Source organism: Phoenix dactylifera, chromosome 5, assembly GCF_051530095.1.
Source record: "Phoenix dactylifera cultivar Ajwa chromosome 5, Ajwa_hap1_PhDact_Kaust_v1.1, whole genome shotgun sequence".
In the NCBI taxonomy this organism is placed as follows: domain Eukaryota; kingdom Viridiplantae; phylum Streptophyta; class Magnoliopsida; order Arecales; family Arecaceae; genus Phoenix; species Phoenix dactylifera.
In genome coordinates, this window is record NC_143194.1 from 28,367,086 (window position 1) to 28,390,891 (window position 23,806).

At 40.3% G+C, this 23,806-nt stretch overlaps 1 protein-coding gene and 1 long non-coding RNA gene across 6 annotated transcripts in view; one reads left to right on the plus strand and one right to left on the minus strand.

Annotated features, from left to right (window-relative positions):
* LOC103696530 (uncharacterized) lies at window positions 1-18,965 on the plus strand. Of its 3 annotated transcripts, none has more exons than XR_016413275.1 (4): window positions 1-476; window positions 3,448-3,507; window positions 3,856-3,925; window positions 18,781-18,965. It is a non-coding gene; the product is annotated as an uncharacterized LOC103696530 (long non-coding RNA). The 3 variants fall into 3 exon arrangements; XR_016413274.1 differs by having other exon boundaries at window positions 3,859-3,925; XR_602420.6 differs by lacking the exon at window positions 18,781-18,965 and having other exon boundaries at window positions 2-476; window positions 3,856-3,969.
* The window catches only part of LOC103696534 (MADS-box transcription factor 23-like), a 24,171-nt gene continuing 4,399 nt past the window's right edge, over window positions 4,035-23,806 (minus strand). For 2 of the 3 annotated variants that reach the window (XM_026800934.4, XM_088722138.2), the window contains 7 exons: window positions 21,437-21,512; window positions 7,119-7,180; window positions 5,188-5,287; window positions 5,058-5,099; window positions 4,900-4,983; window positions 4,252-4,409; window positions 4,035-4,170 (listed from right to left, as the gene is read on the minus strand). In XM_026800934.4, the coding sequence (XP_026656735.3) occupies window positions 4,155-4,170; window positions 4,252-4,409; window positions 4,900-4,983; window positions 5,058-5,099; window positions 5,188-5,287; window positions 7,119-7,180; window positions 21,437-21,512 (538 nt within the window). In that variant the 3' untranslated portion in view covers window positions 4,035-4,154. The remainder of the gene's footprint in view (window positions 4,171-4,251; window positions 4,410-4,899; window positions 4,984-5,057; window positions 5,100-5,187; window positions 5,288-7,118; window positions 7,181-21,436; window positions 21,513-23,806) is intronic. The other variant, XM_088722137.2, reaches the window with a different exon arrangement.

Here is a 23,806-nt window from a genome sequence, read left to right on the forward strand (position 1 = left end):
GACATTCGGCAGTCGGCACTGCATCACTGCTACGATACCCTCCCTGTGTGCTCTTGCCGCGCTTCTTTGAGGAAGTGGTCTCGGATCCCCCATCGCCCCTATTTAAAGTCAGTAATATATTGCCGCCTTTATCTGTGCGTGGGACGTACGCTTACCCCCAAACGGCTCGCTTTAAAGAATTGAAGATTTCTCTGGATCTTTCGTCCCCGTCGTCTGGAAATCTCTCCTCCTCGGACTCCGCCGATCTCCGCCTCCCGTCGGGGTTCGCTGGCGGAGCTCGACTCCAAGAAACGTCGAACGGGTACAGACGACTCCAACGTGCACCCGTACGTTCGTATATCTCGCTCTCGGGCACCGAACGGTTGATGGATAAAGAAGCGAAGGGACGGAAGGCGAAAAGAAAATGTCACAGGAAAGAGAGAGAGAGACAGTTGCGTGCAGGTGGTTTGGGACGTGCGGATTTGAGGTAGAGAAAGGTCTTTCCTTGAGAACCCTAGAACCCTAATTTTCTTGAATCATTAATCTCGAATCTATAATTCTTTTCTCTTTCGTCATGGCTTAGTATTGTAGAAACGGAAAAATAAATAAAAAAGAAAAAGATTTGGCTAGAATTTTGTCATATCTTTAAAATAAGACCGGCCTGATAAGATGACGCGCGACAGAGTTAACTGGATCTGGTCGCAAAAGAAAGGAAATCTGATATGCCTTGATATTGTACAATGCTTGTTGTTTTTAGCTCTTAGTCTCCATGCGACAATTTTACTCTTAGAACTGCTCGCCGCGTCACAAGATTTGTGGCAGTTTAATTGAAAGTTCCATGACGTATAAAGAATAAAGATCCTGCATGCAGGATAGGCGCCTTTTGTCAGTTCAAGATGTGCCAGTATAATTCTAGGCTGTTGTTAATTTGATACTCTCGATGATTTACTTGTCTTTGGTCATTGGTGCTTCCCTGCACATGCTTCAAGGCTGCCTTGCCTTTGGAGATGTGATAGGGGAAATGTTTTTTTCGGCTGTTAACTGCCGGACATGTGTTCTTATCACTCCACTGGTTGAATAAAGAAGTGCCTCTTTCATGGCTGAGAGAAACTTCTGCATTTTTCTTTTGTGTTTACTCCAGTAGCATTTATTTCTTGTGGTTGTTACATGCATTTGTAGAATGTTTGAGTTCCCCTATCTGAGGTTTGAGTATTTCCTGATAGCATCAGGGTACCCCCTTTTTTTTGGTTCTTGTTCTATAAGTTCCACACTCTTAAGATTGAAGTCGCTACATTTTTCATAACAGGTGGTCTCCAGTTTAGTGGATACAGATGTCACTAATAGGATTTCATGCATCTGAAGTGATATATCATGTCGGATCTTAATTTATGCAAGAATCCATATCTATGTTGACCAATTTTTATAATGATATCTAATGGCATACTAATGTGTGTGTGCATGTCTACATTCTCAGATTAGACGCAAATGTTGCATGTTATTCGATACAATCCATAGTATGTAAGTATGCATGTATGTATCTGCATGTTTAGATTCTCAGCTTTGACGCAAATGTTGCAAGTTATTCAATACAATCCATAGGATAGTTGCTGAGGTTGCATTACTAGCTTGGAACACAAAATATGCAGCTTGATATTTGGGGCTCCCCTGGTTGCTTTATACCAAGTTTTCATTTTCTCTTGCTTTTTGTTGATGATGCAGCCATCGTTTCCCAACATCCATCAAATGGAGTTGCCTTATATTGTGTTTGAAGCAATATGCTTTCTGATAAATGTTTGACTTCTTATGATGGTTTCTGCAAATAGAATTCTAGTAATGAATGTTCGGTGCAGTACAAAGTGTAACTGCATATTCTGTCTTCATATATTAGTATTCTTAGCAGTACAATGTTTGAATCTTTTTAGTGATAGTCCCTGCTTCCAAATTTTCTTGAATCTGAATGTGCTTGCCTAGCTTATCAAGTTGGTAGTATTCTTGGCCGTTGGATCAAGTAACTTGGGATATAATATTGCCTTCATCAGGGTTTTGTATGGGGCAGTAATTTACTTTGTCCCATCGGATACCCGACCCAACCCAACCTGACCTGCAACGGATCTAGGATGGGTATGGACAATGATAAACCCCACCCGGATATGTATAACTCTTCACAAATCCCCTTCCCAAGGCAAAAAAAAAAATGATTTTTGTAGTTTTACCTGATCCGATCTATCCAACCCACTCTTGTCTCACTCTACTCACCTAGTCCTGCCTCACCTCGCCCCGAGGCAAGTGCAGGCTGGGTATGAGTAATGGCCTACCCAACTTATACCCGGCTTGTTGCCATCCTAAGTGTTTTAGGGGTTAGGAGTATTTTGGAGAGGGCTACCCCCATTGTGTAGCTCATTGCCTACAGGTCCTTCTATCGAAAAAAGGTTTCTTGAATCTAAATTGTTGTCCTTAAGGCATTTCAGTAGCATATTCTTTAAATGATTTAAGAATGATCCTTCATTCTTTATGTTTGAAGGAGTAAAAGAATTGGTTCATGACATCGTGGCTAAGATCAACATTAATGTTTGGCAACCTCAATCTTTCTCATGTGTTGCTTTCATTGGAATGACTTTGCATATCATGAGATCTTTATACTTCTTGATGAAAAAAGAGAAGACATTATTTTATCATTAGGAATCTATTCTGTTTAATCATCCTTACTAGCACGTAGAAGACTTGGTTTTCACCTTGAACTCTTCAAGTTATGATTGTCACCTTTGGGAATATAGGGTTCTTAACTGTTCAACATGGTGCAAAGACTTCTTCCTTGGGTTACCACATTCTAAAGATGTCATTGCACCTCGATTTGAATCTGCTGTTGGCATTTCCTTTTGATTTTTTATCCTCATTCAGTACTGGAGCTATGAGACTTCCATAAACCTTGAGGCAAGAAGATCAAGTACTTTCAGATCTAGAAGTAGATCAATATTTTTTTTAAAAAAATATTTCATTGCCTCAAGCCTGCTATTTTTAAAAATATAGGAATTCTCTCCTCATTCGATATGTTATAGCTTTTGTCTTCTCTATAGTCTGAGTTTGCAGTTAATATTCATGATTTTGTATCTTGATTCAGTCACTGTTTAATCCTATAGTCAATATATTATTCAGCATACTCTTTCAGCCATTTATCGAGGCGACAGTAACTGTTTACAAATAAAGAGAACTGCCCATAGAAGGAATTTGTATCTGTTTACTGCTATCGATTATATCTCTTGCATCTATGTGAAATGTGTATATGGAAGACCATGTCTTTTTAAGACAAATACCTGCAAGAAGGAGGTTTCAGTTTAAAGTATGTCCTATCTTTGCTCATGAATCAAATAGTCTATCAGTTCTTAAATTTGTCTTTGTAAAAGTGAATTTTCATTGCACATTTTTATTGCTTTTCCTTTACATTTCTAAAGAGAATTATGATGGATATAGGTGTGGCTGAATGGATCTGAATGCATGTTACTGACGCTTTCATGTTGCTTGAAAGATCAGGTTTGTATTTTTTATCCATTATATAGTTAATAGAATGGGATCTGCCGTGCCTCTTTGTTATTTCTTTGTAGGCAAACTTCCCTTGTCCAGTTGTGCTTGCACACAATTTATAGTGCTGCAGTGTTCCTATGTAAAACGCAAAATAGTTGCTTCATTCTAGTTTAGTAAGCTAGCTTAAGCTACATGCTGTCATTACCATTCTACAGTAGTTTTTGGGGAACAAATCTGCCACATTTTTATATACCTCTTGCTGCTAGTTACTGAGCAGTAGTCAGAAGATGGTGAGTCATGCTTTGTGCAGTTTTTTTCCACTTCAGTTGCTGTTAACCCCTTGTAACTTTAATTTAGTAGGTGAGTTTCGCGTAGCTGTCATCAGCAACTATTCAGATGCTATGAGAAGACGTCTCCACATATGCAAGTAATGTTCTCAAACCGACATACCTGTCATATTATTATTCGTCCTAGTTGGAAGTTTGCTTTACAAAGTAACAGTTCCTTGGATCATGTCACACCACATTATAAGCGATTGCTGAATATTGTTCTCTCTTGCTCATACATTGATGTTATTGCTGATAACAAGCCATAGAAGCCTTGGCAACTAGGTCGATGGTCTCTAAAGATGATGCATACTGATCACTGTCATCTTCTTAATGCAGTTGAAATCTGTTGCAAGCATTGATTATGTTCAAATCAAAGTAATAAATATTGAAAATATGTAAAGGTTTGATATTTCAAAATAATTACCCTAGCTTCAGAGCCCTTGCTTGTGTCCCATCCGTTTGCTGTTGAGGTTGGCATAACTCGAGATGAATCGATACATTTGAGTTCTCAGTCAGAGTAAGACCATATGGAATAATTGTATCCTTACTAGCTCCTCCAATTAACTCATTTGTTGCACACACCTGCAATGCAAATTCCATGCATAGCATGTTATAATAATAATCTATTGTTTTTTCAAGGACTGAACAGGATCTTAAATGTCATTGGTCTGGGGCGTGCTGGCTAGTGGCTAGCATATTACATGCTGTGTTGATCCACATGTCATGTGCCAGAACAAAAAAATATATTAAGAAAGGACTTAAAAATCAAAAACTCCTTTTCTAAACATGTCAAAACAAAAGTATTAAAAAAGGATTCAATGGGTCTTGTTTTCATGTAGTGCTAGCGTTGATGTTGGCTCGGCATGGTGACCAAACCAACATAGGCTAGCACTAAAAATCTTGTGATTGAATTAATCTAGTTTTATACCAAATCGATACATATTTTATATAGAGCATGGCATATGCGAAGCATGTGGCTGTGGAAACATGGAGATTATAAGCTTCATGAGTGCTCTACTTTGGAGTTTGGATTATAGAGCAAAGTAGATATCTTGTGTCTCAAACTCAATACCTTCTCACGTAACTCCATGTTTTCTTGATGTGTGAGGTTTACCTGCTTGTAGAGTTCAATGTTTTCATTGTGAATGAGGTGACCCTGTAACAAATTCTGGAAATTTAGGCACTTGTTAACATTAAAAATGATTTAATAACTATTATTCATTAATAAACCTTTCGGTTCAATTCTTGAATTTCATTGGTCAGAATTTGTTCCTACAACAGAGAAAAGAAACACATCAAATAGAGAATAGGTGGATAAGAATTAATGAACAACATTTTGTGAGAGAAAAGTTCTTAAAACCTTTTTCTTTCGGACAGAACGTAGACTCATTTCAAGCTGGTTCTCTAGATTTTGTAGATCTTTGACACTTAAGCGTGACAATTCTTCTCCCATCATTTGCCTGCAACCATTGATTAAAATTTTGAATATGCTATATCTTCAATTTATTTAATAGGGTAATAATCTACATTGTTGCACCCTTGTTCACCAGTATGATTTATTCTTTTTTTTTTTGTGGACTTTCAAATGGATTTCGGAATAGTGTAAGAGCTAGTTTGATGGCATTGAGCAAATGTAGGCTAAAGATCTATTATGAAAAATTATAAAAACCTGGTTTACTTGTATGGCCGTAGGACTCGTTAGTTTATGTTTATAGTAACTATAATTATGCATAGTCTAGGCACTTATTTTGTTTTTTTTTTTATGAGCTAAGGTAGAAGTTTAATGGTTTCGTGGCTATGATAATAAATGATGCTATTGTTCTAAAACATGTTTGACAGCAAGATCTGTAATATTAGTATCAGAGCATATATTGGTACCTTATTGGTACGATGTTGGTAAACACAGTGTGGGGGTTGATCCGGTGTACTAATACTCGATACGCTTTCAGTACTAAATATCAGTTCGATACAGATATAATATGATACAGTACAGGTCCAATACGAGGTAGTATTCACTTGTATGGTGAATCTTTGTTTGACCCATACATGTTTGCATGTCTTGTCACCTATTAGCATGTATAGGTCAGTTTCATGGTAGGATTGGGATTTCCCCATTTTAGTTGTTTAAAAACCATCAAAACTACTAAATTTGTTCTAGTCCAATGGCTAGCCACTGGCCACAAGATATTAAAATATACAAAACTCTCAAGCTTTGATTTCTTAGTTCTTCTTTATTCTATCATGCTTCTCTTACTCCCATCTCTTTCATGGCCATCCTGCATTGCCTTAGCAGTCTTTTCATCATCCCCTCTCTCTCTCACTTTGATTTCTTGTCGCTTCCCCCATCCTTCCCACTCTGCAACGATTTTGAGTATTGACTAACACTGGTTGGTGTGGGGCGTATATTATGAATTTTCTAACAATATTAGTACAATACAAATACTCGATATGCCCCTATACTGTTACGTGCTACAATTTTGTGCTAACTCCAATATCATATAATGTGTTGATGCATGGACGTACCATACTGATCTAACCATAACGGTAATGTTTCGATATGGGGTCCAATATCGAGACTTAAAAATGTGGTGCGAAGCTTGTGATTAATGCTATAATTGGGTCGGATTAACCCATGACTAGAGATGATCATGGGTCGGGCCTTGAGCTTAAACTATATTTATTTTTAGTCGGGCTTTGGGTCGAGCCTATTAAAATTTGACATTTTTTGTGCTTAAGCCTGACCAGGTATTAAATTGAGAGACCAAGTCTTTAGATGCACTGGCGTTAGTTTTATGTTGTCTAATTATTGACAGACTATTAGAAGTTCTGTAACCTGCTCTTTTGTCAAATGGCATCATTAATGATTTGGTCAATGCATTGCAATAAGGTAAACTGCAAAATCCTGGTTTATATGATTAATCTTAAGAAATACGTTTTACTTTCAGGATATGGGCAGCTAGGGAACTAATGATTTTATAGTTCATTTCTAATCAATTGTAGAAATTTGATGTTTTTGCTAGTTTATATATTATTTTTCTTATGGTGATCTTGACACTCTAGATTCCTGGTAAATAAGTGAATATTCGTAAAATGTTACCATGAGGGGATTTGTTATATGTGAACGGGCTTGAAATTTTTAGACATGTTGAATAACGCAAACCTTTTTTACGACAAAAATATATGGTTATTTAGTTAAATCTTCTTTGTGGTATAACATATAATGGAATATTTCCAATGGCTAGTTGGGCGTAGGAACAATCTTTAGAGGTAAACCAGGTTAAGAGATGGTACCGGTGATTTTCTTGTAAGTTCTGCAATTGTTGCCTCAAGCTTGCTGCCTCCCATTGCAAAAACTAGTAAGAACAAAGAACATAATTTAGTTCTTACGATATCTTTTTAGATAATGGTAAGTAACAATGTAGAAAAAGAGCAAAAGCTAAAATTTACAAGAAATATTCCTTCAAGCCAACATACAAATGTGGTATGAACAATGCATAATTCTTTGAAGAAAATCTCCAATGAATTTATTAATGTTTTGGAGTATAAATTAGAGTTGATGTATTATTTTTTTTTATTTTTTTGGTAAACCGGCGTCTCACTACCGAGTATGCCTCGAGCAAACAGTACAAAATGCGGGCTAGGCTCTGCGGAATGGGGGTAGTGCCCTCCCATACAAAATCTTCAGTGTGATGCGTTGCAAAGGAGGCGACCCAGTCAACCGCATTGTTCACCTCTTGAAATACATGTGTGACCCCAAAAGAGTCGAGCCCCTCTAAAAGGTGGCATACGTCATGGGCAAGAGGATGTAGATTTGGCCTGGTGCATCTACTCCTGATCCAGTCAATCAGTACAGACGAATTGCCCTCCAAAAGTATCCGTCGAGCTTCTAGGTGCACTCTAGCATGAACGAGGCCCTCCCACGCCGTGGGCAGCTCTACTACTGGGATCGACTCGTCAAATATGCGCTGCCTCCCTGCCGCAATCATCCGGAGGTCGTGATCTCTGATAACAAAGCCCACACCATGCCTACTGCCACTTGCTGAAATGCTAACGTCAAAGTTCACTTTGAGGAAGCTAGAGGGTGGAGGCTTCCAGGATACCATAGGTACCGTCGCATGCCTGGTCGTTGCAAGAGCCAAATGGGGGCTCCAGACGTCCCTGTCCTCCCTAGGTGAAGTCTCAGCAGCTACACTCGCTAGCTCAGCTGCATGTCCAAATGCTCTATTCACCACTGACCTCGGATAGAATTTTCTGCCCTCGAATATTCTTGTATTCCTGTCCAACCATATGTGGTATGCCACGTAAGCCAATACAACTGCCCTCTGTGCCCATCCAGGTCTCCGCCCTGAATCCCTCAACTGTCTCAGGAATGTCTTTGTGGAAGTGAAGGTGTGTCGGTGGGTCAGGACAAGGCTCCAAACCTGCAGCGCCCGCGGACATGTGAACAGTACATGGCTGATGGTCTCCTCTCCCGGGCAACTCTCACAATCAGTGGAGATCCAAACTTCTCTCCTAGCCAGGATCTCTCTGGTCGGTAGGATGCCCCAAACCACTCTCCACAGAAAAAGGGCCACCCATGGGTGGATCTGTAGCTGCCACATCCAACGCCTCTCCACACGGCGAGCAGGCCTCGAGTCCATTAGAGCCTGAAGTTCACTAGCTGTGACTCTAGCCCTCCCTGACATGCTCCAAATCCTCTTGCTTGCTGTCCCCACGGCTAGTAGTGATGTAGCCAGCACTCTCTCTGCTAGAGCATCATCGAAGATGCTGTGAATCTGGTCAGCATCTCATCTGCTCTCCCTTGGAGTGAGGAGATCACTCACTTTGCTCCTAGCCAGCGCTACTAGGTCAAAGAAGGTAGGTCATCTGGCTAACGACAATCCTATGAGCCATCTATCCTCCACTACATCAATGCAACGACCGTCCCCAATTGCCCGATGGATCCATGGGATCACAAGTGGGGCCCACGCACACATCTCCCTCTAGATGTAGGAACACTGTCGTCCAGGTCTGAATACATCTTTGTCGACCCGCTCCCCATACTTGGCTCTCATCAATCAGCTCCACAGTCCATCTGGCACCAAAAGGTATTTGGCCACATGCTTGGTCGCCAGTGTCTCCAGCCTGGTAACGAGGGAGTGTATACTCGGTCCTTCACTGCTCGTCGGCTGACAAAGAACCTCCGACACGAGCAAGTGGGTGCCTCCATCCCGAGCTCGCCCACCCCAAACAAAGTTCTGTATCAATTGCTCCAATGACCTCAGCATGGTAATGGGAACCATAGTATTTGAGAGCAGGTATATAGGTATGGAGCTCAGTACAGACCTGACTAGGGTGACCTGGCCCATCATGGACAAGGTGCTCGCTTGCCACCCCTCCAACCACTGTCGGAAGCTCAACTTTACCTCCATACAGTCTTCTCTGCGCAACCGCCGGCCAGTGATGGGAACCTCGAGATATCGCAAGGTTCCCTCATACTCGCCAATCCCTAAGATCGCTAAGATGGCATCTTTCGCCTACTGCTCAATCTTCGAACTGAAGCATATTGCCGATTTGGCCAGGTTCACCCACTGACCAAATGCCCTGCAATACTCCTCAATGACCCTGCAAAGTGCCTGTGTCGACCTTGTACTCGCCCTCGCCATCAGTAGACAATCACCAGCAAACAATAAATGAGAAATCTAGAATGTACCTATCATTGGCCGGCAGGGCTTCACCACCCGGGCCTCAGAGGCACTGCATAGAGCTCTGGATAGGGCGTCCGAGCCGAGGATGAACAACAGGAGCGATAGCAAGCAGCCTTGCTGCAGGCCCACTGAAGACTCGAAGAAGTGCGTGGGCATGCCATTCACTAAAATGGAAAAGGAAGGTGCCAGGATATGGCTCAACACCCATCTAATCCACTGCTGATAAAAGTCAAAGAGCTCTAAGGACTGTGTCAGGAACTGTCAATCATTCTATCATATGCTCTCTCCATATCCAACTTGATACCCATCAGACCCCGTCTACCTGGAGCACGCCTGAGATCATATATAAACTCCTGAGCTATCAATACATTATCAGAAATGCTCTGCGCTCCAATGAAAGCATCCTGCTCAGGGCTAATTAGTTCAGCCAGTACCCCTCTAACTCTCCTCACTAGAATCTTAGCAACTATCTTATAGAGGGTGGTGCACAGGCTAATTGGTTGGTAATGACTAAGCTCAGTGGCATTCTACCTCTTTGGAATTAGGGTGATGAAAGTTCGTTTCCACTCACTAGGTATCCTGGCCGACCTGAAGCACTATAGGATGGCCTTGGTCACATTTGACCTAACTATGTGCCAATACCTCCTGAAGAAGATGGGGGAGAATCCATTCAGGCCTGGAGCCTTGTTCTCAGCTAGGGACCAAAGGTTCTCCTGAATCTCTGCTACTGATACTGGCCTGATCAGCTCCATATTCTCCACATCAGTGATTCTCCTAACTGGGGTAGGCTGGGTGGGTGGCCCCCTGTCGCAAGTCTGCTCTGTCCACCTCGATCTTAAAAAACCCTCCAAAATTCCCCTAATCAATCTTGGATCATCGGTCATCTGGCTACTGCTCTCCCTGATGTTGTGGACTCTATTCCTCTGCCTGCGGATGATGGTGGCTTGGTGAAAAAATCTTGTATTGTGGTCGCCCTCTAAGATCCACTGAATTTTCGGCTTTTGTCTCCACAAGGTCTCCTATTGCCGCAGAAGGGGATGATGCATGGCAAGCTGGGCCTGAAGTTTCCCCTGCTCATCGTCAGTCAAGCCCCCTCTCAGGTTCTCTCTAGCCTGAATGGCTTCAATAGATACTTCAGTCGCTTCAATCTTCCTGAAAATGTCCCCCACCTCAACCCTGTTCCATTTCCTCAGCCGTTGTTTGGTATCTCTATCTTGCGGGTGACCCGATACATGGCATCCCTTCGCACCGGCACCTGCCAAGCCTCCCTCACCACCTTCCAAGGACGAGGGTAAGACAGCCAAAACTTCTCAAAATGAAATGGGCCACTGATCTGAATAGAGGGGGAGGTACATACTAGCATAGGGCAATGATCCGACGCAATACGTGGTAGATGGCTAATCTTGAATCCAATTCTGAACCCATCCCACCGTAGCAAAGATCCGGTCAATTCGCTCCCATACCCTAGCTTGACCCAGTCTATTGTTGCACCATATAAACCCTAGTATAGTATGACCCGGTCAATCTGCTCCCATACCCTAGCTTGGCCCAGTCTATTGTTGCCTCGATATTGGACCCATATCGAAACATTACCCCGAAAATCCCAAGTCCACCAGTCCGTTTCTCAATATAAAGTCCTGAAACTTCCTCACTTCCAGCTTGTGAGTAAATGGTTTAACCCCTCTTTTTTAGGGGGCTGTCTACGCAGTTAAAGTCACCGGCCACAACTGTAGGGTATCCTTATTGGATCAGACAATTCACCTCATCCCACAACCATCTCCTCTCTCGGAAGTTTGTACTTGCATAGACAGCTGAAAGGACCCATGGCTGCCCACTATCATCGGATATAACCATCACCATATTCTGATTGCATTCATTGAAAACATCAATTTTGTAATTGTCCAACTTCATATAACAATAATACCACCAGACAACCCCCAAGATTCGATTACATAGAATCCCCATGATCGGGGCAGCCTCCTTCTTGCTTGTTGTAAGCTCCTTCCTAAAAGTCTGGTTTCCAAGAGCACACAGATAGATGGATCGTGCAGGTGAACTAATCTCCGAAAAGCCGGGTTGAAGGATGGTTTCCCTGCGCCCCGGCAATTCCATAATAAAATCTTTATATCTGTGGAGTTGAGAGGAAGCTACCGCCCTCCCCTGGCTTGGATACCCCTGAACTTGAATCCTCTTCCCAGTCTTGGATAGCCTGTTTCAGTTTGGCCACCATGCGTTCATGGGCCTCAGCGATGGGAATTCGGCATGGCACCCCATCCTCTTCCCTTCCCGGTCTGAGAGTCACCTTGCCCCCTTCTTGCAAGCCCGCCCGTGAACCCTCTCCAGATAGCCGCCCCCCATTCTACCTAGGGCTCTGCCGCCCCCCTTCTTTCCTCATTTGGGCTCTCTAATGTCGCCGCAATAGACCTGTTGGGGCACCTGATTCCTGTCCAGCCGGATCTCTGGCACCTGGCACTTGTCCCCGTTCCTCCGCTGCCACGACCTCAGTCCCACGTCGAGCTCGGCCTGGCCTGCCGCCCGCCTTAGCTGCACTCACAATGGGGGTTGCATCCCTTGGCTTGCAACCACTAACCGCCGGTTCCCCATCTTCAGCAGCTATGACATTACGCATCGGTTTCTCATGGCCCCGTGTCACAGTTAGCTGGCTCTCGATCTCCGGTAGTGAGGAAGGGGGAGAAGAGGGAGCTCCCGGCAACTGGGTACTCACTGGGGACGACTGTGGCCTGTGACGGAGACAGCTCGGACCGCCTCCACCATTTGGGTCTCGGATGAAGAGCCACTGTCCAACGAGCTCGTGACCCCACTTTCGAGTTCCCTCCGGTCCTTCGAGCCCGTAAGCCCATTCTTCCCTCGAGCTCTCAGTGGGCTTCGGTCTCGTTTGGATGGCCCAGGCTCGCTGGAGGCCTCACCCTGGTTTAAGGAGATCTGGGATGCCTTAATTGGGCTCGTTGGGGCTTCCGAAGGCCCATCATCCTTCTCGCCGAGTTGGATCGGCCCCGATTCAGAATTGAACACCAGGTCAAAGTAGCTTACCTCACCTGGGATGCCCGAGTCGCTGCCATTGTTGGCCACCGCCGGCGCTTTCCCCCAAGCGATCTTTGTGGCCTTCCTCTATTCGCGTAGCTCCGCCGCCTGCTCGCCCACTCTCAAGCTGAACCTTGGTGAGTTGGGCCCCCGGTTGTCGACTGGTGCACCTCGGGTTAACTCAATCTCCACCTCGGCAGTCTTGTTCTTCCCCGTCACCATGCTCGCCGGCCTCGGTGTCCAGATCCGATTGATTGTCATCCAGGGGCCAAAGGCCGGCTACAGGTCTTGGTCGGGGCCTGCCGCTGCCGGCCCCAGTGGGCCTTCCTCCACCATGGCTTCCACGCTTCCGATCTTCCCCTCGGCCGGTATCTTGGGTGGGGTTTCGCACCTACCCTTGCCGTGGTCGATGCAGCCGCAGGAGTAGCAAAGCCCAGGCAGGTTTTCATCAGTGAAATCCTACCATATCTTCTCCATGGCGCCCTGAAGGTAGATTTCGGGCTGCAGGGGTTTTAGGGCATCGATCTCAATCTTTGCCCTAGCAAACCCTAGCCGTCGCATGTTGTCTGTCGTTGCGTCTAGAGCCAGATGATGTTTTATGATGAGATGCTTTCTCCATCTTTTGAATATTCTATATGTCTATTATTATGCATCATTTATATTTCTTTACTGGTCAAAAGTCTCGTGTCCTTGCATGCTTATATATTTGAATCTAATAATCATTTGTTAACAACAAATTAATAGCTCTTTTCTATAGACCAATACATTTTGATATTGGTAGTGTCCTGACACATAGCACAACTGCTATCTCGCCTCCAAAAATGTATCATGTGCCAATATAGGGATGTATTGCAATGAACTCACATATACCGCGGCAAGCTACTAGTATGGTATCCGGTGTCGAGGCTGAAATTCTTGGAGAAGTTAATTTAGATGTGATGTTATTTGCTGTTCTTCTACTTTCTTTGTTAAATTTTAGCTATCATATGTAGTATGTGGAGTATTGCATAATACAATTGATTTAGAGCCATATTTCAAATCATCAATAATGATTTTACAACTTATTGACATAAGTATTGTCATTTGATTTCAATGACTTAAGTCCATCCATATATGATTATTTAGGTAGGGACAAGTTCAATCTCATGAATCAAGCCATATGTTCAGAAGCTTGGACTTTGTAAATGTGATGTGTTGCATCAAGTATTGAGACATTTATGATCCTTTTTTGGAAATGACTGAATGGTCCTTGCTGGTAGGAACGTTCTTGACAGATTGGATCATATATGCCAATCAATAAGTGTCTTAATAAACACATGCATTCATTTCTTAAATTCAACCATCCATATTTGTTAGAAAGGTTTGGCAATTTTATTGGCTTGATCCATTTAGCATGCTGATGTATTAGAAAATGAGGAAAATGCTTGTGACTACTTTATACATAAGAAAGATTTTGCTTTTTTTATATGCATAAGCATCAACTTGCTTCAATTAATGAATGCTACTAATTCTACTTCTCTACTATGTATAAATGCTATGCCTGAAATTTATACTCCCTCTTTTTGACTAATACTTCAAAGAGACGCAATAAATGTGAAATATATTTATCAATTCACAAATATAAAATTTGATGGTGGAATGTCTAATCTAAAATATTTCATTGGCTGATGGAATGGTAACTATCCATCAAATACTCCCTGAGTCGGGCGTATAAAGTTTCTTGCTGCATTAAATAAAGATATTTTAAGGCTTGGTGCCACTTCATCCCTAATCCCAACCTATCCCACCTATGATGGAAACTAGGCTTGTGGGCATATTGAGATTGTGCTTGCAGAATTAGGACTTTTAGATAGATGGGGGCTACAATGAGCATAAATGCTGCACAGAATCGAATAAGGGTGGCAATCGGATCAGGTTGGATATGGCTCGTCTCAAATATGGATGGGTCAAAAATTCATCATCTCGAAACCGACTTATTTATTAAATAAGTCAAAAATTCGTATTTGAGCTTGATCTATTTATTAAACAGGTAACCTAATTTGATCTGCATGATTCGTTTATCAAATGTGTCAAGTCAGGATGAATGGGTTAAACAAGTTAAGTGGATTTTTTAACGGGTTAAATCGATTTAAATGGGTTAAACTAGTTAAGCAGGCCGGGTTAAACAAAATAGAAATAGGTTAAGCAAGTTTTAAATAGGCTAAATAGGTCTTAAACGGGCTAGATGGGTTAAACAGTTTACTTGATCTAACTCGATCAGAATATTAAATGGGTTAAATGGGTCAGATGTCTGAAACTTGAACCCAATTCGAATGTTGATCATGTTAAACAAGTCGGCCTATTTACGATCCGAACTTATTTAGCCCAAATCAAAACTTGCTTATGGCAGGTCGATCATGGGTTGAATTGATAAGTTGGGTCACATTTTGCCAGCCCTAGAATCGAACCCTTGATCTCTTGTCTAAGAGGTGAGAGGTGATACTATCCATGCTAACACTCGATGGTGCATTAAATAAAGATCTTATGTAAATGAATCCTAAACCCAAAATAAATTACCGATTGATTGGTTCATTGCTACCAATGTTGTACGATGGAAAGGGTCACTACATTCTCTTGTATTCATTTCTTAAAATTAGGTGCATACATCATACATGTCAATTGTCAAATGATAATTCTTGATATGTTGCATTGCTGAATCAAATTTCATGGATTAAAGATCTATTATGCTTGTGTTGTTGAGGGGCTATCATGATACCATGCTTGTTGGGTACCAGCATTGAAAGGTTCCATGTCCTTCAAAAGATCAATGAATAACATACTAAAGTGTGCTTTTTTATTTAATGCTCTTCACAGCTAACCATTTTCAATTGATTTTTGCTATTGTTCAAACAAAAGTAATAACTAATATATAATTATCTCTCATCCTTGTGCTTTGTGTTCGTTGGACACTTGTGTCTGGCTCTAGAAAATTGTGTTGGAAACGTATCTGAGTCAATACTTACCAGGCATTTGGATACTTATGAAGTTTTATGGTTACAACTTTTAAGGCTCGACAAAGAGTCGAACTCTTCCAATAATGAATTTGACCCTCCATGTTTGTGTTGGAAGTGAGCATTCTTTCTTTTCATTGATTGGCCAAGGATGTAGATATCGAAATAATTTTATAAAATGTTATCTTTCTTATATTCTTATAGGTTATTGGGAGGTTCGAATGACAAACATGTACTAAAGAATCATAACGAACAATATATTTTTAATGTTTATTTTTGATATTTAAACAAAAAATATTGGAGATATATATTTCAGTCAAATATATAATATATACTACGTATGTTTGACCTTTTTTTTTTTCTCTCTTGCCATTTTAGACACTTGGATATACATTCGAATCCAATTCTCAGATTCGTGTCCATGCATTGCTGGATTTACGTTTTTTTCAAGTAGTTTATCATACAAGCTAATGTTAGAAGCTTAGAACTAAGTACATATTAAAAATTAAGAACATAATTCATGGTGATGGTTGTGGCTGGACATAAATATTTTCATGCATTGATAATATGTTGGAAGTGTTGTATACGTACCGTTGATACTATAAGAAACTCATGTATAGATGGTGCAACTGCATGTCCATCATCCGTAGTCCATATATAATTGTTATGGATATGATGCACTATGGTGGACCCCTACCGTTACTAACAACAAATTTGGTATTCGAGTCAATGGGCTTTTGATATTGATTTTGGCTGGGACATCCCTATTCCTAGATCTTGCATCTGCATTAGTTAGAGGCCTTGATGGATCTAGCGCTTATCTTTAGGCTGGCAACCTAAATTGTCTATCACTTCCTTGCTCCCTATACTCCATTCCACTTTCCTTTGACCTAAAACAAAAAAATGACTTTTGGCTAGCATCATGATGATATACAGACACGGCATGCCAAAGCATACTGAATTGGTGATATTTCAGGGTTTGGTTTTTTTTTATCTTAATTACTTTTGGGTTTTTAGTGTTGATTAGAGGTTTGAAAACTTGGAATTGGGGTTTTATTTTTTCTTCATTTGCTATGTTTTTCAAAAATTTTGTTTTATAGTGGTCCTGAAGCACCATGAGTCATGTGCTTTGCGAAACGTTTATAAATTAAAAAATAGATAATCTATAAAATTTAGCTTGAAGTGCATATTACTAGTCCATTGTTGAGTATTTGCAGCTTGCAAACATCGAGATTTCCTTCATAATTTGGGCTGGGACTTTGACTCCAATATAAGTTATATATTAATGATCAATGTACTAGAAATTTCACATCTAGTGAGTCAGTTAAGAAGCTTGACCTGGAGATTGAAGATCTGTGAGATTAGGCCCAGAATTGGCTATTGGACTGAAGTCGGCAGGCCCAAGTGACTTCAGTTTAATGCCGAAGGAAGAATTAGAGAGAATTGCAATAGCGATCCTTTGCTTTGTCTTCTTCGGAAAGATAAGGCCGTAGAGTCATGGCCGACTCTGTGGGGAGGTAGAACGGCCGCTAGCTGTTCGATCGAGCTTCTCTTCGGAAGCCTTCCCTATAAATCTCTACTTACCTTTTCGATTGATCCTCTACTGAGCCCCCATCTCTCCTCTCTTGCCTCTAGCAACTGACACATCACCATCTTTGAGTTCTGCCGAGCCTTATCCCCTCTTTCTTATGCTTCTCCGGCGGCCGATGTGCTACCCCAACCGAACTCCACCTCTCCATGTGCCCTATTTTTTCCTTGTATCGAGTGTCATCGTTGCTAGCTACCGGATAGGCTACCTTCGGTTGAGATCCACCACCTCCATCAACACCGGTGAGCTCCCTTTCCTCTGTTAATCTATCCTTCCTTAGCCAAACCAAGCCCGATTTTTCTTTCTCTGTTTCGTGCTAAACCGAGAACGTTCTCGGTTTCTCCTCCTTGTCGGTCATCGCCTGCTATTGATGGCTAGCCATCGACCATCCAGGCCCAATTGCCGACCACCTAGGCTTGGCTGTTGTCGGGCCTTCTTCCTCAGTCTCTTCCTTCTCTTCCCTCTCTTCTTCCTCGGCATTCTTCTTCTTCTTATTTCTTCTATTTTTCTTGCCATTTTCTCCTATTGTAATTAATTAAAAAAAGAGAGAAATATTTTTCTTTACTTGACTCGTGGACCAGATATATTGATGATCCTAAATGGCCCATGCTATCGACGGATAAAATCCAGAGCCCTAACTGAACTCGAGTCAAGATTCTCTCTCCTCTCTCTTTTGTCTCTCTAGACAGACACAAGGATCCTAGTGTAAGCCCTGCTTTTTTTGTTGCTTAGATCTAAGCTGACCTAGTTTGGAGACTCTAAACTATCTTGGTACTCGGGTGGTAGACTGCCTTATTACTTCAACCCTAGTTAGATTTGGCCACTTTCGATTTTCATCGGACTTATTGAATCCTCCTTGCTCAGGCCGACCTGGGCAGTTGGGCACTGTCATTTGACCGACTTGATTTGGGGGCATGAGGCCATTCTCCAATGGTGTTTAATTTTAACTTCGTTTGACTTCTGGAATGATGATGAAATTTATAATATTTTAATTATATTAAAACGGGTGCACCTGACCTGTCTAATTGAAGTGAAATTTTTGAAGCGAGAAAATATAAGTAACCTAATGATTCAAAATATATTTTTCAAAATTTTTGGTAAAACAATAATTAGTTGATTAAATTATAATTATGATATCTGTTTTATACTTAGTTAAAGAGGTCAGGCATGTTAATGTTATGATTATTTTAAAATATATTATGGGCTATATTGTGAAATCTGAAAAATGTGACCGGATAAGTCATAAAAAATCTGTTTTATAAGTATGTATTCTCAGCACAGCTACGATCTGATCTGGCCCTGTCAGCACCATCGGTGACTAGAATAGTGGTATTTGAGACACCGTGCCACCAGTGGTTAATAATTAGTGGTTTTTGGCACTTTGTGCATTCTGATCCATGCCACTGGGTTACATGACCATAGCTCGATATTTGGTTTCTGGTATTTCTTGTGAAAACTATAGTATACTTTAAAAAGAGATATTCATTATTCGAGAAATGATTTATTTTTCAGTCAATATTTTGTACTTTTAATTAATTATTTGGTATGCTTTGATTCCACTTTGAGATATTATGTTGCTTACTGTGCTAGTGTAGCTCATCATTATGGTTTCTCTATTTTTCATATCTGAATGCATAATTGCTCAGGACTTGGGGAAGTGCGCTAGATCTTTGGAAGATACTTTCAGTCATTGGAGTTTTAGTCAGTCTACTTAAAATATTTTACTTGATTTATGTTAGTAGTTAGCAATTGTTGACTTATGTCACTTTGGAACTATTGTAAGAACTACTTGGATAAGTATTTGATTGAATAAATTTTCAGAAATTATTATTACTTTGATATGATCTGTAACCTTGCATACTTGTATGGTCTGCTATACGAATATGCGGTGTCTATTATGCTTTCTATTCGAGGTGTGACAAGATCATTCTATGCTTTATTGTAAATGTATTAGTTGGATGGCACTGTTGTTCAAGCGAGCAAGATTTTTTTTTTAATAATTTATAACTTAAGTGTAAAGGTCACCTTGAAGAAGTGTGGTGTGACATTGTGACGGTCAAATTCTTCTAGGTTAAATATGGAACTCGGAAGGATAAAATACTTATATTAATTAAGATAACACCTATTTTTGTATTGCTAGCAGACTAAAGATCACTCTTGATTTTTAGTGGGATACCAACCAAACGTGAACAAGAATATGCAAGAGAGGATGACAAGAAGCTGACTCCCTACTCCTAGTCGAGTGAAGGTTTACATCAAATTTTGCCCTCTTGAAGGGAATAAAACAGCTCAAGAATCTATAGAAAATCTGTATATTTACGAAATCATGTTGAAATCTTGTGGTAAAGAAGGCTCAAATCCAAAAGATCATGAGAGAAGGACAAGAAAGCAATCAAATGCATGAAAGCTGATGATACTGCAGTGATTGACACGAGCATATTTGAAGACGATGATATCCTATTCCACCGCAATTCACTGGGAGATGAATTTTGAAGCTAGGGGGTAGGATGTGGGTGAATGGTCTTTACATGCTACTATTCCATGCTAGAAATGAAGCTATAACCATTTTGCACACCATTATGTTTAAGTGCACAGGACAGCGAAAGGCTTGATATCACCGTCGATTCTCTTTTCTTCAGGCCAGGGATTAAACATTAAATGACCATTGAAAAATCAAGGGCCAGAAATAAAACTTTCAGTCAACAGGAACAGATTGTAAAATGACAGTACTCAAGCTTGTACTGTTTGCTTGTTCTTGAGCCAAGCTCGAACTTCCAAGCCCAATGTTGAGGCTCGGCTGTTTTATGAGTTAAGCTTTAAATGATGTTAAGCTTAGCTCATTTAGTTGAACAAGTTCCACAGAGCTTATTAGCTAGCGTAGCAAACTCGTTCATGAATAGTTGGCTTCCTCTGCGTCTACTTGTAAACCATTTTGACGTGGAGGCTATCTTTGTGATTGCGTTTGTTTTTAAAAAAGAAAACGAAAAATAGCAGTTAAAGGAGATTATCTCTTTTGGAATTCAGTATGCTACTTGAATATGAAAATTTTTGCAACAATAACCAGAATTGCAAACATTTATCACCGCATTTCTGATTGATATATGAATCATACTCACTATTGACTCTTAGAAGGATTTTGTTTTGGTGCTTCTCAAATTCCATACTCTCTCTCTCTCTCTCTCTCTCTCTCTCTCTCTCTCTCTCTCTCTCTATATATATATATATATATATATATATATATATATATATATATATATAGTTTTACTTCAGCAACCTAGCTGTCCACTATAAAGTAAATTGCCAAGATAGCTCAATCTTTAACCTGATATCACCGGTTGCACCAACCCAAAGTATTTATTGTAAATATCATAAATTCTTAAGTCTCATTCGTTTTTTTTTTTTTAACGGGTGCAATCGAGCCGAGCCAAGCTGAGTCAAGTGGCTCGAGCTCGACCCAATTCAAAATACTCGTGCTCGAGCCACAACTAGTATCTGCTGCAGTCCTAGCAAATTTTTATGATTGACAGATTTTAAGATGACCCTGATTGTTGGCCTGCCACAGTATAGCATCTACCCCTCAGCACCACTGTCGATTCCATCGTAAATACCTTTATCAAAAGTTATCTTATTTGGTTATTCACTTTCACATGAATCTTAATCCTTCAGTGTGCATTTGTAAGCCAACATAAACCATATGTAAATCCTTTCCCGCTGACTTTATTCGTTAGCCTTACTGATGTCAGTTTGGCATGCATTCACCTTCGAATCTCGTCATCAAAAAAATTTAATCAGCCAACTTTTCTCCAGCACTTCTATGATGCTATGCTTTTCCGGATGTCTAACACCGATAATCATATATTTGTAACGAGCCTACCCATTTTATTCTATTTATATTCCATCATTTATTGGTAATCCACCTTTTACCAACTATGTACTACTATACATTTTAAAGCTTTTATAGTTATGTTACTTCAACTTGAACTGGGATATGCCTGATCCATTCTTGTGCAGTTTCTTTTTTTTTTTCCCCTACTTTTCTGTTTCAGGGAATATATGCTGCAAAACAAGTGTCACAAATTATTCGCATGTTAAGGTACATAATTTAAGAGAACGTTCTACAGCATCTTGGTAATTTGCATATGTTTACAAAAAGAAGGATGTTCTTGTCCTACTCAGTAATTTGTGAATGCCATACATTTGCATTAAAAAGGTTGACTTTTACCCAAGAAGAGATGGCAAAACTTATTTAAGTTTAGTAAATTATACATCTGTATAGTAATGTTGCATAAGAAATGAACATACCTCAACTGAAGTTGCATTTAAAACCTGATGGTGCTCCTCCTTTGTCCTGTTGTAGCGCTCAATTGTTGATTTCATGCTGATATGATGAGGGACTTTATGTTAGTTTTTCTTCGTTGCACTATCAGAGTAGATGTTGATACATTTTGTGGCTTATAGGAGCAGGAATTGATAATCAAATGAGATAATGAACATGAATAAATATGAGTGCTGCCTCTCTAATACACAGCTTAAGTTTCTTGTATCCTCTTATACAAAGCGGGGACCTAAATATTTAAGTAGGCACACACATGGTCTCAATCTGGTCTTGTTATGTAGCATTTGTCCATTGCTATTCTACCATCTAACATCTAACTGGTTAAACGTCTCCCCCTGTATACCTAGAATATGAACTAGAATTGACAATGCTTCTCCCAACTGTGCGGCGTTGCTTCATGATTTCTTTATTAGTTTCGTTTCTCAGTGTAAATTTCTTCAGATTCTCTCATGACTTAGTATCAAATTGTTTAGCATTGTCAGTTGTTTACATCCAAAATATTTTTGTTTCACTTATTTGCTCGAAAGATGATGGGGTCCATGCAATCCTTGAGTGAATCTTGTCTTATCCTCTTTCGTTTCATCTTTTTGAAAAAGCTGAAATGAAAGGCATTCTCGGGTCATGGAATAGGGAGGCTATTGGCGACTTGTTTCAGCACATTATGCCGACTCAAATCTTGAGACGAGGAAAGCAAGCTAGAGTTGAACTTACTGGTAAGAGTTTGGCTCCAATATCCCACCATGTCCATCATATTCACATCGAAAGACTTGTACGAGAGCAATGCTACGGTAACTCCAAAAAATCACTTAAAAAAAGTCACTCAGGTGTCTTACACCAAGCACTTCGTTTCATTCAATGGCGCACTTCATGGTACCAATTCAGAGGGAGCGATGAGATTACACCAGACCAACTTGGCGACTTTTTGAGTGATTTATTTGAGTTGCTTAAGCATTTCTACGGGTGCTATTGGATCACGTTAGGACAAGCAACCATGCAGCCTTGACGCTATGGATCAGGCCTAAATTTTCTCCAATTCTACCTGTCCAAGAATCAGGTTAGGTAGTGTAGAGGCTGGTTTGAAATTGGAAGACTTGTTTAGGTCCATGGACTGGTCATGAGAAGCGTGCAAGCTCATAAACTGGATAGAAATGTTATGACAGAGCAGAGGGAACGAGGCAAAGAAAAGCTGATGCTAATATATGTTGGCTGCGCAAGGGACGAAGACAAGATGGTGGAAGACATTTCTTTTTTAACACTGACAAGAAATACAAAGATGGGTGAGATATGTTTTTGCTACAAGTGGACTTTGATCCAAAATCTTTTACGGATCTAATTTTGGACTAAAGTTCTCTAATCTAGGTAGAGTAGGAGTTAAAGCAAAGCTTGAGTGATAGACTTGGTGCTTCGTGTTTTTTTTCTCTTTTCTTCAGATTAAGATGGACCAGGTCCCATCCATAAAACTTACCTAGGTCTAGGACATGAACCCAAAATTTTCAGTGGATAAAATCTCTAAAAGGAATTAACCAGGATTGAAAACTTGAGGTATAACATCACTCAAGACTTGAATTCCCGATCCCCGCTTGTTGGTTGGGGGTGGGGATGGGGAGCAAAACCAATTAGGCTATTTAGATATTGGTTTAGTGGTCGGTAAGGGAGAGTTATTTGCTTAACTAGCCAAGCACCACCAAAAAAGTTGGGAATGTCTCCATCCAACCGAAGACTCAAGGTACTTACCTAAATAATTTTATTTAGGGGCCGGAGAGAAATAAAGCTAACTATCCATAGTTTTCTATCTATTTCTTCACTTTTCTATAGCTTACTACTAATCATGGAAACACCAACCAAACACCCGATAACCTTATTTGCAAGTTAGCTGGTCAGGGGCTGGATGCCCATGGTTAAATCTATTCACGGATGGTTAGATATTAGGTATCCAAAACAAAACCTTAGAAAAGTGGCAGTCCTAGTTGAACCAACTACAAGTATTTTTTCCTAAAAAAGAAAATAAATCAAACAGGATAATATATAATATAACATTCTTATCCATATTATATAAAATGACAATTTCGAAATCAAGAATTTTGATTCCGTTTATCATTTTTCATACCCAACATGCTCTCTTTCTTTTTCTATAATATATAACTTATTCCCTCTTATTAATTCTAGTTGTTAAAAAATATAAAAATATTTTGAATTACTTTTGAAATGCAATCTAATAATGATATTCTTTCAAATCAAATCAGATTTGGGTATAACTAGCTTAAAACTAACTTGGAAAAATGGTCCAACAAAAATATGACAAATTAATTCTGAATTGTTTCTGGAAATGTAATTTG